At 46.2% G+C, this 19,878-nt stretch overlaps 1 protein-coding gene across 1 annotated transcript in view; it reads left to right on the top strand.

Moving 5' to 3' along the window:
- The first annotated feature begins 4,574 nt into the window (after nucleotides 1-4,574).
- Nucleotides 4,575-19,878, top strand: part of cfap20dc (CFAP20 domain containing) — a 234,756-nt gene continuing 219,452 nt past the window's right edge. Inside the window, exons 1-4 of the mRNA XM_034167573.1 lie at nucleotides 4,575-4,792; nucleotides 4,887-4,976; nucleotides 14,029-14,122; nucleotides 14,221-14,293. Of these exons, the coding sequence (XP_034023464.1) occupies nucleotides 4,772-4,792; nucleotides 4,887-4,976; nucleotides 14,029-14,122; nucleotides 14,221-14,293 (278 nt within the window). The 5' untranslated portion in view covers nucleotides 4,575-4,771. The remainder of the gene's footprint in view (nucleotides 4,793-4,886; nucleotides 4,977-14,028; nucleotides 14,123-14,220; nucleotides 14,294-19,878) is intronic.

The following is a 19,878-nucleotide window of genomic DNA, read 5'->3' as shown; positions in this document are numbered from 1 at the left end:
CTACTGCAATGTTCTATTTTCTGGTTTACTGCAGTCTAGCATTAGGGGTCTCCAATTGGTTCAAAATGCTGCAGCCAGACTTTTGACACAAAGCAGAAAGTACAACCACATTACAACCATTTTGGCATCCCTTCACTGGCTTCCTGTCCCAGTGAGATCAGATTTTAAGGTTCTGCTACTAACCTATAAAATTACTCATGGACTGGCACCTCCCTACCTAGCTGACTTAATTAAACCTTATGTGCCGGCCCGGGCTTTACGTTCTCAGGGTGCAGGACTACTTTGTGTCCCTAAGGTGAATAAGAAGTCTGCGGGTCTCTCATCGTGCCCCTGTTCTGTGGAATGATCTCCCTGTGTCAATAAAACAGTCAGATTCTGTGGAGATTTTCAAGTCCAGACTTAAGACGCACTTATTTTCCCTTTCATATGGCTAGCATACTGGTACAGTTTTGTTTTACGCTTTTTACTCTTTTAATTCATTTATTAGCAATTGGAGCAGGCTGCGGCCTCAACTTTACCTAAATTCTGGGTCTTTTAGTGAAGTTTAGGGCTAGTGGCCGGTGATCACCTTAGTATTTCTGTTTTTCTTGTTTAATGCTGGCAAATGATACAGTATTTTTTGTCTTTCTGATGCCTGATTTTGTTTTTTCTCTCTGTTTAAGTTGCAGCTCCATCCAGAGAAGGGAGTTGTATTCATGTTGGCAATCCTCCTGTCCTGTGCGCCAATAGCATTTCTTGTATATTTGTCCGTGACTTGTTCTGTAATTTGTTTGTAGCATGGCCCATGCAGAGGGTCACACCTTTGAGTCTGGTCTGCCTGAGGTTTCTTCCTCAGAGGGAGTTTTTCCTTACCACTGTTGCTCTGGGGGTTGGTAAGGTTAGACCTTACCTGTGTGAAGCGCTTTGAAGCAACTCTGTTGTGATTTGGTACTATATAAATGAAAATAAACTGAAAATAAGCTGCTGCTTCTTTGCATGCTTTGAACCCTGCGACTTAAACAACCGAAAGACATCCATTAATGCATTGATTGGCAGAGTAAAATACACATAGTAAATAGAAATTCTTACCCGTTAGTTTCAGTGGGATTCTTCTGAATAAATAATCCAAGTTTTAAATCCAAAACAATGTCTAAATGTGAAGAAAAGTCCCTCCCTCATAAATAGCCTTTTTGCTTAACAATTCCCTTATTGGTCTTTCAGAGTGGACATTGTTTTTGAGGGTGTTTGTCAGGAAAATGATCACTTCTCTGCGTTGATTACAGGCCCTGCAGCGGGTCTGTAATCAACCAGTTCTGCAGCATGGCTCTGCATTAAACCTTGAACCAATGAAGCAGTGCTTCAATCCGCTGCTTCACTGGTTCATTGCTTTGCTCCTCTTCAGAAGCGGCAAGTCCGCTTCTTAACCCCCTCTGAAATCCATTAAAATATGTCAATCGTGAGTCACTTTTGTGTAAATTAAAGTGATGAACTGGGACTCCTGTCATGTTGCAAGAAAGAAACGAGAATCGTTCACCGTTCCGTTGCTCCAAACACTGCGCTGCTCTCTACTGAGTCCGGTCGGAATTAAAGGGTCCCTGCAATGCCATGATGGTTTTACATGTTCTTGAAGAATTAAAAACTCACTCAGTTCCTCCTGAAATACCTTGAACAAGTAAAGAGTCCTCTGCAGCTTATCAGTGCCTGTCACTCTGGTGACTGGGAATGTTATCTGGCTGCACTAGAGAATCAGATCAAGTATTTTTTCACGGATGATCTCTTGAATTATGCTTGACTCATGCCAGCCCATCTCGCTCAAATGAATGCCCCAGAACAAGATGATCCAGCTACATGGGAAGCACTGAAGGCTGGTGATTTTGTTGTGGCAAAATCAGGGATCCCCTTCACTCACCTGTTCACTGACCAGACACTTGAGCAAGAAATCAAGATGTTGAAGTGACATGGTGGTATGATGGTTGGTTTGAGTCAAAATGAAGCAGCTCTGGATCGGCTTGTTACCATCACACCTCACCTAACTCATGTGGTGCAGCAGTTCCTAAACAGCTTCCCAAAATCGTTGAAGTCTTCTGAGCGAGGTGAACACTATCAACTCTCAGGAGTGATTGCAATCAGGATGACAGAAAATGCTGGCAAACTACATCACTGCATTGAACTTCACTGTGAAGGCAACCCTTTCACAGTGGAGACTCCCTTGAAGAACCTGGCATCGTCAGCTCTTGTGAAAGAGAATGCAAAGGATGACATTGTGCATTTTCTGGAGAAGGGACAGAAGCAGTTTGAGCAGTTCATCAATGACAGATTACTGCCAAACTCAACTCTCTCCATTTGGGATCCAATGTGACAGCTCAAGATAAAGACGTTTTCAAATTGGATGGACAAAACTAAAGTCCATGTAGGTGACAAGGTCATCAAGCTGCGTGAGGAGCGTGAACTTCTAGGCAGATTTCTCATTATCCAAGATAGCCAACCTGACCTGGTACCAAAACTCCAGGAAACGATTGGCGAATATGAGATGTCTGTCGTGCCACACTCTTTGTTCTGTTGACGGCTCTCTTTACATCCCAGCTGACAAGTCTAGCCTGAATGCACGCCGTTGAAGGAGCTACTTCTGAAACCATGCATGAAACAGATCCAGTTTCATCTGCGAGTCAGACTGATACTCAGGCCTATGTTGCACCACCCAAAGTTCTCATTGTTGATGCAATGGCCGTACTTCAGAGCATGACGAAAACGCCAGTGATGCTGAAGCTCAGCGACCTCCAAGAGGCATTCATCAAGTGTTTACTTTTTCCAAAATAACAAAGTAAGCAAATTTTTAAAAATATGGTTATCAATTTCACTTTGTGAAGCATTAGTAGCAAAATGAACACTCAAAGAAATATTGATTGAACAACATGGATGAGAAACTGGTGGCTGTGTTTTTGCTGCTTAAAAAACAATCAACAACAACAAGAAGATTAATATTATGATAATGATGATTATTCATTCATTCATTTGCTGCCACTTATGCGTGTCTGGGACAAGGTGGCAGCAGACTAAAGGGCCTTTTAGATTGTGGGCGTGGTGCACTCAAGTTGTGTCCACAAACACAGGCTGCGATTGCCACAAGCGGATCCTGAAAATGGGTGGAGTTCTGTTTGTGTTCTGCAGACTGAACAAATTTCACAGTAGCCATGTTTGTGAAGACTTGGGTGTTACAGAAAAACGACAGTCTGTGAGTCATAACCACAAGATTAGCAACGAAAGGCAAAAGAACAAGTGACTGAAATCACGCTGCTGGGAGGAGCTTTTATCAGCAACTGTTCGGAGTGAGGCCGGGCTGAGCTGAAGCATGGCCCAGCCACACATTACATTTGCCCTATTGACGTGTCCCATAATCCCTTGCGTGCCAGAGAGTCGCTGCAGTCAAACAACATAGAGAATCCACATGATGACAATTGTAAATGAATATTATACTACAAAAATGTAATTTTTTTTATGCTTTTCGTCATGTTAATAAGAAACTGCATGCATGATACCCCAAAAACTTGCTAAAACAATTATAACAAATAATCTGTCTGCTACATTTAATCTGCGTGGATTTTAATAAACGCAAACCAAATTTCAGACATATATATATATATATATATTAGTCTGGAACAACAAGGACAAACAGTGTTGTAAAAAACAATAATCAAGACGTTAAAGAGCAAACTTCACTTTCCTCCAGAACGACATGAACAGGAAGCGATTGTAGCTCACAGCAGCTCCCATTGAAAATAACGGAGAGACAGCCTGTGATTCTCACGTTTACAGAAAATAAACAATAACAATGTCGATAAACCCGGAGAATATATTCATGAGAGTTTTAGGCATAATATAAAAATAGTTTTATGTTGCGATGTTAATGGTGTTGTTTGTGTGCAGCGGTTAAAGCCCGATCAGAGCGTCTCAATGCAGTTCTCAATGTTAATGAGATCTCGCAGCGCAGCGACCTCTCCGAGGTTTTGTGGGATTTGAAACGTCAATAGGGTGAATAGGTGGTTTGCTGGATTATAGTTTGCATGTGCATCAGCATATATTTAATCACTTTGAAGAAATCTTTATAATAGTGTATATTCTAAGTTGATACACTGAGCCCTGTGAATTAGTGTCCGGGGAGTAGTGAAAAAAAATTAAAATTTATTTTAAACACCTGTAAATTACACTTGGGGAGAAATAAATAACACAGCCTTATAAACAATAACTTGCTGTATTAAATCCACAATAGAATGACCTAAACACCTATGCTGCCACAAAACATTTCTGATCCACTGTGTCCCGGTTTCCCATATATATATATATATATATATATATATATATATATATATATATATATATGCTTTATAACTACACTTTTGTATTCTTTTTTTTTTATTGTAAAAATTATACCACAATAACGCGTCTCTGTGATTCTTCTTCCACTTTGTTCAATTTGTATATTTTCTACTGCTACAGCAATAGAAAATATTGCGCACACACACACACACACACACACACACACACACACACACACACACACACACACACACACACTCTCCCATCGCCTCCCACCGTTTCCATGGAGACGACTCGGTGTTAGGTGTAAAACGACTCGGTTCGCTTTGGCGTTTCCTTCTGCGGTTTTTCCTCCAAATACAAAGCCATTTGCCGTTCGCTGGATTAAAGTGGGACATATGAACCGAAGCTTCGTCAGCGCCTGCTAAAAGCTTTACTTACTTAACTATTTGACACCGTTTACGTGTTTGTTTTCAGCATGTTCAAGGAAGATTATCAGGTAAGTTACTGCTAATAACGTTTAAGCTAACAGTACTCTGGCAGGTAGTTTGACAGAACAAGTGGTGAAAAGCTCATTTTCACATTTGTTTCAGGGAGGAGCAGCTGTTGAAGTTTTCAGTGCACAGGGAAAAGATCCTGTAGCCAAATGGAAATTACACGGAGGGCCTTCAGCAATACGCAAAGTGAGTTTTAAAAACTTCACAACGACTCTACATGGTCAGCAACATGAAAAGAAAGTACGTCGTTTTATCACTTATCAATAGTTGCGAATTTTTAGATATTAAAGTCGCTAATCATTTTACTATGTATTTGCAGTTATTTGCTATTTTTCAGAGGTGTTAGGCAACAGTTACAGGAAAGCATTGTAATGGCCCAGTCACACGGCACACGACGATTCCTGAACGAAGGGAAAAAGTAAAAAACATTACAATTCGTTGAGAAAAGGTGGACGAAAGAGCTTTTATCACCGAACAGTCTGCGAAGCAAGAGCGCAAAAGGGACGAAAGAGGAACTTAACAAAACCGAAGCTCACGATCTCAACGAAACGCGCCTGAAGCCACTGCTGGCTGCTCCAGCCTTCGGCGCTGGAACGGAGCTCATAGCGCCTGAGTCCTGGAGAAACTGCAAACAGAATCTGTGGAGATGTCGATGGACCACCTGCTCTGGTTCCTTGTCCAGAACAAAAGAGGGATCATCTCCATCATCATCAGAATCCACACTGTCTGTCGACAGGATGCGTGCTCCGTCATGCTCCAATTTAAAAAAAAAAAAAAAGTGTTCCATGGTCACTGCTGTATCACTATATTATGTTCTAAGCTATATATTGATTTATAACAGAAAACTGTCAAAAGGGAGAATAAATATAAATATAAGTGTAAAGATGATTGAATATATCAGAGCAGTAAATTAATCAGTGCGACTTGTGCGGTTATTTCCACCATCTGATCACTGATCCACAACGTGAATTCTTCTTCCAGAACAGCTCTTTATACACTCAACAAAAATATAAACGCAACACTTTTGGTTTTGCTCCCATTTTGTATGAGATGAACTCAAAGATCTAAAACTTTTTCCACATACACAATATCACCATTTCCCTCAAATATTGTTCACAAACCAGTCTAAATCTGTGATATTGAGCACTTCTCCTTTGCTGAGATAATCCATCCCACCTCACAGGTGTGCCATATCAAGATGCTGATTAGACACCATGATTAGTGCACAGGGGTGCCTTAGACTGCCCACAATAAAAGGCCACTCTGAAAGGTGCAGTTTTATCACACAGCACAATGCCACAGATGTCGCAAGATTTGAGGGAGCGTGCAGTAGGCATGCTGACAGCAGGAATGTCAACCAGAGCTGTTGCTCGTGTATTGAATGTTCATTTCTCTCCCATAAGCCGTCTCCAAAGGCGTTTCAGAGAATTTGGCAGTACATCCAACCAGCCTCACAACCGCAGACCACGTGTAACCACACCAGCCCAGGACCTCCACATCCAGCATGTTCACCTCCAAGATCGTCTGAGACCAGCCACTCGGACAGCTGCTGAAACAATCGGTTTGCATAACCAAAGAATTTCTGCACAAACTGTCAGAAACCATCTCAGGGAAGCTCATCTGCATGCTCGGCGTCCTCATCGGGGTCTCGACCTGACTCCAGGGGTCATCGTTGTAACCACTTTGAGTGGGGCAAATGCTCACATGCGCTGGCGTTTGGGCACGTTGGAGAGGTGTTCTCTTCACGGTGTGACATCACGGTTCACCACTGGTCAGGGCAGATGGCAGACAGGCCGTGTGTGGCGTCGTGTGGTGTGAGCGGTGTTTCTGAGGTCAATGTTGTGGAATCGAGTGGCCCATGGTGGCCGATGGGTTATGTTATGGGCAAGCGTCTGTTATGGACGAAGAAACACAGGTGCATTAGTATTTGAGTATGGCATTTATGAAATGCACAGAGATACCGGACGAGATCCTGAGGCCCATTGTTTGTGCCATACATCCAAGAACATCACCTTCATGTTGCAAGCAGGATAATGCACAGCCCCAGTTCGCAAGGATCTTACACAAGATCTTGGAAGCTGAAAATGTCCCAGTTCTTGCATGGCCGGCATACTCACCGGACATGTCCCCCATTTGAGCATGTTTGGGATGCTCTGGACTGGCGTATAACGACAGCGTGTACCAGTTCCTGCCAATATCCAGCAACTTCGCACAGCCATTGAAGAGGAGTGGACCAACATTCCACAGGCCACAATTGACAACCTGATCAACTCTATGCGAAGGAGATGTGTTGCACTGCATGAGGCAAATGGTGGTTACACCAGATACTGACTGGTATCCCCCCCAATAAAACAAAACTGCACCTTTCAGAGTGGCCTTTTATTGTGGACAGTCTAAGGCACACCTGTGCACTAATCATGATGTCTAATCAGCATCTTGATATGGCACACCTGTGAGGTGCAACCAAAAGTGTTGCGTTTATATTTTTGTTGAGTCATTCATGAATCATTTTTATTCATCTGCCTGTTGCAACATGTATTGAAGGACTGGATTGTCATTCCTACACTCATATTGTTATATTTAATACAAAATAATAAGCACACAGAGCACCTCCTACTGCCGCTGATGCTGCATTCAAGTACCGTCGGAAATTACACAACTTTTTCGTTGTTTCAAATTCAACAGTTGCTTGTGGCAAAATAATTAATTATTGTTGTGTGGGCCGCCAGAAGAGGAGGTACTGCTGGCCCACTACCAGAGGGCGCCCTGTCTGGAGTGCGGGCTCCAGGCACCAGAGGGCGCAGCCGCCTCACAGGAGCAGCCAGGGTGACAGCTGTCACGCATCACCTGCAACAGCTGTTACCAATCATCTGATCGGCAGGAGTACATCAGCAGGACGACGTCTCCACCTCTTTGCCGAGATATCGTTTCTACCTGGAAGGTAAACGTTCTCAGCTGACTGTGACAGGAATATGTGTTGCTTGTGTGTGTTTGGACAGCAGATAATCTGTTTCTTTTTTCAACGAGAGGTGGAGGTAGTTTTCCTGCCGTGTGGATTGCTGGGTGCAAACGCGCCCACATTCAATTGTTTGTTGTTCCTCGCCAGCAGTACCAGGTCCGACACGCGGAGGCAGTGGCCACCTGGGAGTTCGGGACTTGGCGGCTCCAGTATTCCCGGGGTCTGGTGGCGGAGGAAATCGTGTGGTTCCGGTTCTGCCTTGGACAGACGTCTCCTATCTTCGAGCCTGCCCACACGACATCTTTGTGAATTGACTTTTTGACCATTGTTGTAATCTGTTGTATTTGTTGTGCGCATTCACAACAGTAAGTGTTGTTATTTGACCTACTCCATTGTCCGTTCATTTGCGCCCCCTGTTGTGGGTCCGTGTACCTACACTTTCCCAACAGGATATCTCGGCCAACGTCATGGACCCCGAGGGGCGTCAACCGGCTGTTGAACGGCCAATGGAAGAGCAGGGCGCACAGGCGTCTGCAGGAGGAATGGTCGGTGAGTTGCAGCGAATCCTCACCGCTTTTACGGCTCGGTTGGATCTAATGACCGAGCAGAACGTCCTCCTTAACCGCAGGGTGGAGGCTCTCGCCGCTGCAGGTGGAGGTGCGCCCTCAGGGCGCTGCTGCGGCTCTCCCTCCTGTCGATCCTGTGCGCAACAGTGACGTTCCACAGGTCGTTCAACGACCCCTCCCACCTTCCCCTGAAGCATACATAAGCCCTCCAGAGCCGTACGGGGGTTGTGTGGAGACGTGCGCGGACTTTCTTATGCAGTGTTCGCTCGTCTTCGCACAACGTCCCGTCATGTACGCGACTGATGCTAGTAAGATAGCTTATGTAATTAATCTGCTTCGCGGCAAGGCACGCGCTTGGGCTACAGCGCTCTGGGAGCAAAATTCACGGCTTCTTCTGACATATGATGGGCTTGTGAGGGAGTTCAGAACAGTGTTCGATCACCCAAATAGTGGAGAGACCGCTTCAGCCGTGCTGCTGTCAATGAGACAGGGGCGCCGGAGCGCAGCTGTTTATGCAGTCGACTTCCGCATCGCGGCTGCGAGGTCCGGCTGGAATAACACTGCCCTCCGCGCCGCCTTCGTAAACGGACTGTCGTTGGTCCTGAAGGAGCTCCTGGTGGCCAAGGACGAACCGCGGGATTTAGACGGGCTTATTGATCTCGTTATACGATTAGACAATCGGTTAGAAGAACGCCGTCGGGAACAAGACGAAGGGCGTGGCCGGGCACGCGCCGTCCCTCTCCCTTCCGGTTCCGACCGAGTTCCGCCCTCCCCACGCTCCACGGCCTCTACGCTCCGTGTGGTGACAGCTCCCCCTGCTGATGAAGCTATGGACACGAGCAGGGCCAAATTTAGGGCACCAGATAGACAGAGGAGGCTGGCCCGCGGAGCGTGCTTTGTTTGTGGCTCAATAGAGCATCAAGTAAGGGACTGCCCCGAGCGGTTAAAACACCAACGCCCGCCCCTAGACACTGGGTTAGGGGTGGGCCAAAACATTCACGTGGGACATACCCATATTGCCACACGACTCCCAGTGACAATCCTTTATGAGGATTTAACCCTGAAGGCCCCAGCACTGGTGGACACGGGCTCTGAAGGGAATCTGTTAGACAGCAGATGGGCCAGGGAGATAGGGCTCCCTCTGGTGGCGCTTACCTCGCCTGTGCAGGTGCGGGCACTAGATGGCTCCCTACTCCCACCAATCACACATAAGACACCACCAGTAACTCTGGTGGTGTCAGGAAATCACCGGGAGGAAATCGAGTTTTTTGTGACTCCTACTACCTCCCGTGTGATTTTAGGGTTCCCCTGGATGTTAAAACACAATCCCCGGATCAATTGGCCGTCCGGGGTAGTGGTTCAGTGGAGCGAGACCTGCCATCGGGTATGTTTAGGTTCCTCGGTTCCTCCCGGTTCCCAGGCTAAGGAGGAGGTCAGAGTCCCGCCCAATCTGGGGACGGTGCCGGTGGAGTACCATGACCTTGTAGATGTGTTCAGTAAGGATCTGGCGCTCACCCTTCCCCCCACCGTCCGTACGATTGTGCCATTGATTTGGTTCCAGGCGTTGAGTTCCCGTCCAGCAGGCTGTACAACCTCTCACGACCTGAGCGCGAATCAATGGAGACCTACATCCGGGACTCATTAGCTGCCGGGTTGATCCGGAATTCCACCTCCCCGATGGGTGCAGGTTTCTTTTTTGTGGGTAAAAAAGACGCCGGACTTCGTCCATGCATTGATTATAGGGGACTGAACGAAATCACGGTTCGTAATCGATACCCGTTGCCCCTATTGGATTCAGTGTTCACGCCCCTGCATGGAGCCAGAATATTCACTAAGCTAGATCTTAGAAATGCGTATCACCTGGTTCGGATCCGGAAGGGAGATGAGTGGAAGACGGCATTTAACACCCCCTTAGGTCACTTTGAGTACCTGGTCATGCCGTTCGGCCTCACAAACGCCCCCGCGACGTTCCAAGCTTTGGTTAATGATGTCTTGCGGGATTTCCTGCACCGATTCGTCTTCGTATATCTAGACGATATACTCATCTTTTCTCCGGATCCTGAGACTCATGTCCGGCATGTACGTCAGGTCCTGCAGCGGTTGTTGGAGAACCGGCTGTTTGTGAAGGGCGAGAAGTATGAATTCCACCGCACATCTTTGTCCTTCCTGGGGTTTATCATCTCCCCCAACTCCGTCGCTCCTGATCCGGCCAAGGTTGCGGCGGTGAGAGACTGGCCCCAACCCACTAGCCGTAGGAAGCTGCAACAGTTCCTCGGCTTTGCTAATTTCTACAGGAGGTTCATTAAGGGCTACAGTCAGGTAGTTAGCCCCCTGACAGCCCTGACCTCACCAAAAGTCCCCTTCACCTGGTCAGATCGTTGCGATGCCGCGTTCAAGGAGTTGAAACGGCGCTTCTCGTCTGCACCCGTTCTGGTGCAGCCCGATCCTAGTCGCCAGTTAGTGGTTGAAGTGGACGCCTCGGACTCAGGGATAGGAGCTGTGCTTTCCCAGAGCGGGAAGACCGATAAGGTCCTTCACCCGTGTGCCTACTTTTCCCGCAGGTTGACCCCGGCCGAACGGAATTATGACGTCGGCAATCGAGAACTCCTTGCGGTGAAAGAGGCTCTTGAAGAGTGGAGACATCTGTTGGAGGGGAACGTCCGTGCCATTCACGGTTTTCACTGACCACCGGAACCTGGAGTATATCAGGACCGCCAAGCGGCTGAACCCCAGGCAAGCCCGCTGGTCACTGTTCTTCGGCCGCTTTGACTTCCGGATCACCTACCGTCCCGGGACCAAAAACCAGAGATCGGATGCCTTGTCCCGGGTACATGAAGATGAAGTCAAAACGGAGTTGTCAGATCCACCGGAACCCATCATCCCGGAGTCCACTATCGTGGCCACCCTCACCTGGGACGTAGAGAGAACCGTCCGGGAGGCCCTGGCACGAAGCCCGGACCCCGGAACTGGGCCGAAGAACAGACTCTACGTCCCACCAGAAGCTAGGGCTGCAGTCCTGGACTTCTGTCACGGCTCTAAGCTCTCCTGTCATCCAGGGGTGCGAAGAACCGTGGCAGTTGTCCGGCAGCGCTTCTGGTGGACGTCCCTAGAGGCCGACATCCGGGATTATATCCAGGCCTGCACCACCTGCGCCAGGGGCAAGGCTGACCATCGCAGGGCTTCGGGACTGCTCAAGCCGCTGCCCGTGCCCCATCGCCCCTGGTCCCACATCGGCCTGGATTTTGTCACGGGCCTCCCGCCGTCCCAGGGCAACACCACCATTCTCATGATAGTGGACCGATTCTCCAAGGCGGCCCACTTCGTGGCCCTCCCGAAGCTCCCGAAGGCCCAGGAGACAGCGGACCTCCTGGTTCACCACGTCGTCCGGCTGCATGGGATCCCAACAGACATCGACTCCGATCGCGGTCCCCAGTTCTCCTTGCACGTCTGGAGGAGCTTCTGTGGGAACTGGGGGCCATGGTGAGTCTCTCATCCGGGTATCATCCCCAGACCAACGGGCAAGCAGAACGGGCCAATCAGGAGATGGAGCAGGCCCTGCGTTGCGTGACAGCCGCGCACCCAGCGGCCTGGAGTACCCATCTGGCCTGGATCGAGTATGCCCATAACAGCCAGGTGTCGTCAGCCACCGGCCTCTCCCCTTTCGAGGTATGTCTGGGGTACCAACCTCCTTTGTTTCCGGTGGTTGAGGGAGAGGTCGGTGTGCCCTCGGTCCAGGCCCACCTACGGAAGTGCCGTCGGGTGTGGCGTGCCGCCCGTTCTGCCTTGCTGAGGGCCCGGATGAGGACGAAGGCCCATGCAGACCGTCGGCGGACCCCGGCCCCTACGTACCGGCCAGGGCAGGCAGTGTGGTTGTCTACCAAGGACATACCCCTTCAAGTGGACTCCCCTAAACTGCAGGACCGGTATATCGGTCCGTTCAAAATCATCAAGGTCATCAGTCCAGCCGCAGTGAGGCTTCAGCTTCCGGCCTCACTGCGGATCCATCCCGTTTTTCATGTGTCCCGGATCAAGCCCCATCACACCTCACCCCTCTGTACTCCCGGTCCGGCACCACTTCCTGCCCGGATCATCGATGGCGAGCCGGCTTGGACTGTGCACCGGCTCTTAGATGTCCGTAGGATGGGCCGGGGCTTCCAGTATTTGGTGGACTGGGAGGGGTACGGACCTGAAGAACGCTCCTGGGTGAAGAGGAGCTTCATCCTGGACCCGGCCCTCCTGGCCGATTTCTACCGCTGCCACCCGGACAAGCCTGGTCGGGCGCCAGGAGGCGCCCGTTGAGGGGGGGGTCCTGTTGTGTGGGCTGCCAGAAGAGGAGGTACTGCTGGCCCACCACCAGAGGGCGCCCTGTCTGGAGTGCGGGCTCCAGGCACCAGAGGGCGCAGCCGCCTCACAGGAGCAGCCAGGGTGACAGCTGTCACGCATCACCTGCAACAGCTGTTACCAATCATCTGATCGGCAGGAGTGCATCAGCAGGACGACGTCTCCACCTCTTTGCCGAGATATCGTTTCTACCTGGAAGGTAACGTTCTCAGCTGACTGTGACAGGAATATCTGTTGCTTGTGTGTGTTTGGACAGCAGATAATCTGTTTCTTTTTTCAACGAGAGGTGGAGGTAGTTTTCCTGCCGTGTGGATTGCTGGGTGCAAACGCGCCCACATTCAATTGTTTGTTGTTCCTCACCAGCAGTACCAGGTCCGACACGCGGAGGCAGTGGCCACCTGGGAGTTCGGGACTTGGCGGCTCCAGTATTCCCGGGGTTTGGTGGCGGAGGAAATCGTGTGGTTCCGGTTCTGCTTTGGACAGACGTCTCCTATCTTCGAGCCTGCCCACACGACATCTTTGTGAATTGACTTTTTGACCATTGTTGTAATCTGTTGTATTTGTTGTGCGCATTCACAACAGTAAAGTGTTGTTATTTGACCTACTCCATTGTCCGTTCATTTGCGCCCCGTTGTGGGTCCGTGTACCTACACTTTCCCAACAAATTATATCCACACAAAAGATTAATTCTGGCCTATGTAAGGTGCCTGAGCCCATTGAAGCTGCCCCCCCCACACAGATAAAAAAAATCCAAGCAAGCAGGCTGAGTTTGCCCTGTAATTTCCGACGGTACATGAACGCAGCAGCAGCCTCAGCGCTCACAAACCGGCTTCTGCACTGTGTGAAAACGTTCAGCTGCTCCAACGAAGTCAAATTATAACAATAACGTTACAAAAACTACACAAACGATTAAACGTCAAGAACGACAGCAAAACGAAACACAGACGAACTGAGGTTTTCGTTGCCCTTCGTTCAAATTTTTCAACAGTTTAAAAATCCTGACGTAGCGCCCGCTGCAGGAACGAAGCTGCGCGAAGGTTAAACGCTGTCAACGACAGTCAACAAAAGTCCAGATTTCTTGCTTCGTCACCCTTCGTTAACTGCCGTGTGACTTGGCCATAACTGTGCATTTGCCTGTCCAGTTTTTGATATGAATGGTCTTAAATGCCTTATCTGAAAATGATGTCAATTAAAATAACTCCTGCTTCTTTGTCTGGATGACGTTCCACAACAAAATGTAAAGGGTCCGTCTTCTTACACACAAACAAACAAAGAGACTGACAGAGGTATAAACAACCTCCTTTGTAAAGTAGCTAAAATAAGACCAACGTTAGAAACTTATTTTCCGTATTGCTTCCTTCTTTCCCTTGAGGAGTATAAAAAAGACATTAAAGGATTTGTTTACTGCCTGGAAGGTGACATCCACAATGTGAAGATGCAAATACCAGAAAATAGGAAAATGTCTCGTAAGTCACCATACCATTTGCAAACATTTTTCTGAGATGATACTGTTGTGGGTATTTCTCCATGCTAACTATAGTGTCCTTGTCGATGTTTTTCTTAGTTGGCCTCTCTCAACAATTCATTGTCCTGCAAGTAAAAATTCCAGAGGGAAAACATTTTTGTGTTGAACTTTTGTAAGTATGGCACATATTTCTCTCCTTCAGTATCTGTGAAAATAACATTCCTGGGTGCATATTCTGAAGTAGAACACAATTATTCTTTAAGGCCCCATTAAAAAAAAACAAAAAACATTTTATCATCCTTGACATCAGAAAAAAAGTGAGGAAGGGCAGATTTTTATTTTTATTTGTTTTCTCTGATACAACAAGCCCAAAAGATAGAAAGAAAGAAGCACCTGAAAGACTCTGACCATGAAAAACAAAATTCTCTGGTCTGGTGAGACAAAGTAACCTGGTCTCATGGCATGTCGTAATGTCATGATTCAGCAGCACGAAATATACATTAATCTATTGGTTCATGATATTGTGATGAAAAGTGCCTAATTTCCGTCATGGCAGCACGAAATTAAAAGTGAAGCGGGGGTTGGGGGTGGTTACGGCTAGGGTGGGGGGAAGGAGTAAGATTAGGTTATGGTTAGGGTTGGGGGTAGGAGTAGGGTTAGTAATAATGAGTTATAAAAAAACCCTGTCACGAAAATTTGACTCATTTCGTCACAGGAGCATGAAAAAAAAACAAAAAAAAACGTGACACTGGGCTGGACAAAGATTGAACTCTTTGGCATGAATGCCAGGTGCCATGTTGGGAGGAAAGCAGACACCATCCCTATAGTGAGGCATGGTGGTGGCAGCACCAGTTTGCTTATTATGCTGTTTTAATTGTAAATTGTATTATGGGAAATGTGCAGTATGCTGATGAATTTCCATAGGCATGCAAGCAGTGTACTGTTTTGTTGTTGTATTTATTGATTTTTGAGACAGAAATGTTTGCAGAGCACTTGAAGTCCAAGACAAATTCCCTTTGGGGACAATAAAGTGCATCATATGTCACAATCAGTCCGGCCCTCGGTGGTTTGGATCCGTCAATCCTGCAATCACACGTGACCTAATTAAACCCTACATACCAGCCCAGGCTCTGCCTTTTTATGCTGTTGATTTGCAGGCTTTTCGGTGTTGGGGAAGGTGCAGGATCATTCATCCACCTTTTCTCAATGATTTGTTCTCAGGATTTGGGGTTTTGTTTGTTTTTATTTAGTTATTTTGCTTGTTTGTTTTCTGTGTCAGTTCTCTTATTGGTTTCTTTCCTGCTTGGGCTTTCTTTGTCCCGATCTCTCTTGTCTGTCTCTTGGTACTTGGTGGTGGGCGTTTCACTCTGTCTGGCCACACCCTTGTTCTGGTGCTTTCCACACACCTGTTCCTGATCTGTAGCTCATCACCTGGGTGTATATAAAATCCACTGGTTGTCTCTTGTCAGATTGATGGGCCTTGTGCCTTCTCTCTAGCTCTGTTTCTGTGTTTCCTCATCCTGTCAGCCTAATCGTGTTTCTTGATCACCTGCCTGTTTACCTGAATATGCCTTTGCCTGATGATTTTTGTACTGTTGCTTCTCTTGGACTGCCTTATCATCTACCAACCCCAAGTACTTCAGTAAACCATTTTAATCTGCAGAGCTTTGTGGTTGAGGGTTAGGGTTATGGCAAGGGTCGTGCATATGTGTCCAGCCATTTCTGTCCACCACGCCTGATATTTGTGACTGTTTTCCTTCATTCACCTATCACAGTGTGCCGTGTGACTGGGCCCTTACTTGTGTAAAGTGCCTTGAGGCAGCTTAGTTGTGATTTGACGCTATATAAAATGAAATAAATTGAAATTGAAAAATGAATCCTCTACTATACTTTGATACTGTTGACCATAAAATTTTATTACAGAGATTAGAGCATGCCATAGGTATTAAAGGCACTGCGCTGCGGTGGTTTGAATCATATTTGTCTAATAGATTACAATTTGTTCATGTAAATGGGGAATCTTCTTCACAGACTAAAGTTAATTATGGAGTTCCACAAGGTTCTGTGCTAGGACCAATTTTATTCACTTTATACATGCTTCCCTTAGGCAGGATTATTAGACGGTATTGCTTAAATTTTCATTGTTACGCAGATGATACCCAGCTTTATCTATCCATGAAGCCAGAGGACACACACCAATTAGCTAAACTGCAGGACTGTCTTACAGACATAAAGACATGGATGACCTCTAATTTCCTGCTTTTAAACTCAGATAAAACTGAAGTTATTGTACTTGGCCCCACAAATCTTAGAAACATGGTGTCTAACCAGATCCTTACTCTGGATGGCATTACCCTGACCTCTAGTAATACTGTGAGAAATCTTGGAGTCATTTTTGATCAGGATATGTCATTCAAAGCGCATATTAAACAAATATGTAGGACTGCTTTTTTGCATTTACGCAATATCTCTAAAATCAGAAAGGTCTTGTCTCAGAGTGATGCTGAAAAACTAATTCATGCATTTATTTCCTCTAGGCTGGACTATTGTAATTCATTATTATCAGGTTGTCCTAAAAGTTCCCTAAAAAGCCTTCAGTTAATTCAAAATGCTGCAGCTAGAGTGCTGACGGGGACTAGAAGGAGAGAGCATATCTCACCCATATTGGCCTCTCTTCATTGGCTTCCTGTTAATTCTAGAATAGAATTTAAAATTCTTCTTCTTACTTATAAGGTTTTGAATAATCAGGTCCCATCTTATCTTAGGGACCTCGTAGTACCATATCACCCCAATAGAGCGCTTCGCTCTCAGACTGCAGGCTTACTTGTAGTTCCTAGGGTTTGTAAGAGTAGAATGGGAGGCAGAGCCTTCAGCTTTCAGGCTCCTCTCCTGTGGAACCAGCTCCCAATTCAGATCAGGGAGACAGACACCCTCTCTACTTTTAAGATTAGGCTTAAAACTTTCCTTTTGCTAAAGCTTATAGTTAGGGCTGGATCAGGTGACCCTGAACCATCCCTTAGTTATGCTGCTATAGACGTAGACTGCTGGGGGGTTCCCATGATGCACTGTTTCTTTCTCTTTTTGCTCTGTATGCACCACTCTGCATTTAATCATTAGTGATCGATCTCTGCTCCCCTCCACAGCATGTCTTTTTCCTGGTTCTCTCCCTCAGCCCCAACCAGTCCCAGCAGAAGACTGCCCCTCCCTGAGCCTGGTTCTGCTGGAGGTTTCTTCCTGTTAAAAGGGAGTTTTTCCTTCCCACTGTAGCCAAGTGCTTGCTCACAGGGGGTCGTTTTGACCGTTGGGGTTTTACATCATTATTGTATGGCCTTGCCTTACAATATAAAGCGCCTTGGGGCAACTGTTTGTTGTGATTTGGCGCTATATAAAAAAAAATTGATTGATTGATTGATTGACTATGTCACCACGTCATCAGTTTAGTACTTCCCTTCCTGATGCAAAGTCAATAACATGCTAAGAGATGTGTTTTCTGTGCAAATTCCCCCCCAAAATTTGGGTGGCTCTGTCTTCCATATGTAAGATACAGTGAGGCAAAGAAGTATTTGATCCACTGTCAATTTTGCAGGTTTTCCCAGCTACAAAGAATGAAAGTCTGTAATTTTTTTAATCGTATGTACACTTCAACTGTGAAAGACAGAATCTAAGAAAACCACATTGTATGATTTTAAATAATTAATTTTATTGTATTAAATAAGTATTTGATACAATCGAAAAACAGACCTTAAAATGTGGTACAGGAGTCTTCGCTTGCAGTCACAGAGGTCAGACATTTCCTGTAGTTTATGACTATTTTTGCACACACTGCAGCAGGGATTTTGGTCCACACTTCCATACATATGGTCTCCAGATCGCTCAGGATTTGAGTTTCACCTCCCTCCAAAGATTTTCTATTGAGTTCAGCTCTGGAGACTAGCTAGGCAACCCCAGGACCTTGAAATGCTTCTTACGGAGCCACTCCTTAGTTGCCCTGGCTGTGTCTTTCAGCTGTGTGTTTTGAAAAGAATTAAAACTTTTCTCAAACACCATGAACCAGGGCAGGCTGACTGCACTGGCCATGTTGTCAATGGAAAAGAAACTGGTGACGGAGCTGACAGGCAGCAATAAAGTAGGTTGTATTGTGATTTTTATTTGTCTTTAGTTTGTTCTTTTGTCACTCCCATATGAAGTGCTTTTTTATTTCTTTTTTGTTTCCTTCAAAGGTCCACCGTCCCCTTAAAATTTTTAGCACCAGCCGCCACTGCTTTAACACCTGTTGTAGTCACTGTGTATGAAGAGTGTTTACTTACCACTGTGCATAGCCCTGCACCTAAGGTGCAGGCTGCTGCTTCAACTGAACTTTGATTTAGAGCTCACATTAAATTAAAAAACAATACAGTCAGTCACTACAGAATAACTGATGAAACTAAAATAGAATGACACTCAAGACATAGCTAAAGTATACGAAGTCTGTTAGAAAAGTATCCGACCTTATTATTTTTTTAAAAACCATATGGATTTGAATCACGTGTGATTACATCAGCCAAGCTTGAACCCTCGTGGGCATGTGAGAGTTTTTTCACGCCTGTCGGTGACGTAATTCGCTTGTGAGCACACCTTGTGGGAGGAGTGGTCCAGCCCCCTCGTCGGAATTCCTTTGTCTGAGAAGTTGGGGGGCTGGACCACTCCTCCCACAAGGCGTGCTCACAGGCGAATGACGTCACCGACAGGCGTGGAAAAACTCACGCATGCGCACGAAGGTTCAAGCTTGGTTGACGTATAAACATATGAATCAAATCCATATAGTTTTTTTAAAAAATAAAAAGGTAGGATACTTTTCTAATAGACCTCGTGAAAGATAGTAAAGATAAAGTAACCTATAGACTAAACAGCATAACTAAAGGCCCAGTCACACGGCACTTAACGAAGGGTGACGAAGGCCTGACGAAACAAGAAACAAGAAACCTGTACTTTTGTTGACTTTTGTTGGCATTGTTTAATCTTAGCGCAGCTTCGTTCCTGCAGCTGGCACTGTTGAAAAATTTGAACGAAGGGCAACGAAAACCTCAATTCGTCTGTTTCGTTTTGCTGTAGTTCTTGACATTTTTTAATCGTTTGTTTAGTTTTTGTAACGTTATTGTTTAATTTGACTTCGTTGGAGCAGCTGAATGTTTTCACACAGTGCAGAAGAAGCCGGTTTATGAGCGCTGAGGCTGCTGCTGCTTCATGTACCGTCGGAAATTACAGGGCAAACTCAGCCTGCTTGCTTGGATTTTTTTTATCTGTGTGGGAGGTCAGCTTCAATGAGCTCAGGCACCTTACATAGGCCAGAATTAATCTTTTGTGTGGATATAATTAATTATTTTGCCACAAACAACTGTTGAATTTGAAACAACAATGTTGTGTAATTTCCGACGGTACTTAAATGCAGCATTAGCAGCAGGAGCAGCTGCTGCGTGTGCTTATTATTTTGTGTTAAATATAACAATATGAGCATAGGAATGACAATCCAGTCCTTCTGTACATGTGGCAACAGGTAGAGGAATCAAAATGATTATATAAAGAGCTGTTCTGGAAGGAAGAATTCACGTTGTGGATCAGTGATCAGCTGGTGGAAATAACCGCACGTGAGTCAATGCGCGTGTTCACACGCACTGATTAATTTACTGCTCTGATATATTCAATCATCTTTACACTTATATTTATATTTATTCTCCCTTTTGACTGTTTTCTGTTATAAATCAATATATATGTCTTAGA

The sequence above is a fragment of the Thalassophryne amazonica genome, chromosome 3, assembly GCF_902500255.1.
Source record: "Thalassophryne amazonica chromosome 3, fThaAma1.1, whole genome shotgun sequence".
Taxonomy (NCBI): Eukaryota; Metazoa; Chordata; class Actinopteri; order Batrachoidiformes; family Batrachoididae; genus Thalassophryne; species Thalassophryne amazonica.
Note: the sequence above shows the minus strand (reverse complement) of the source record. Positions and strands in the feature narration are given on the sequence as shown.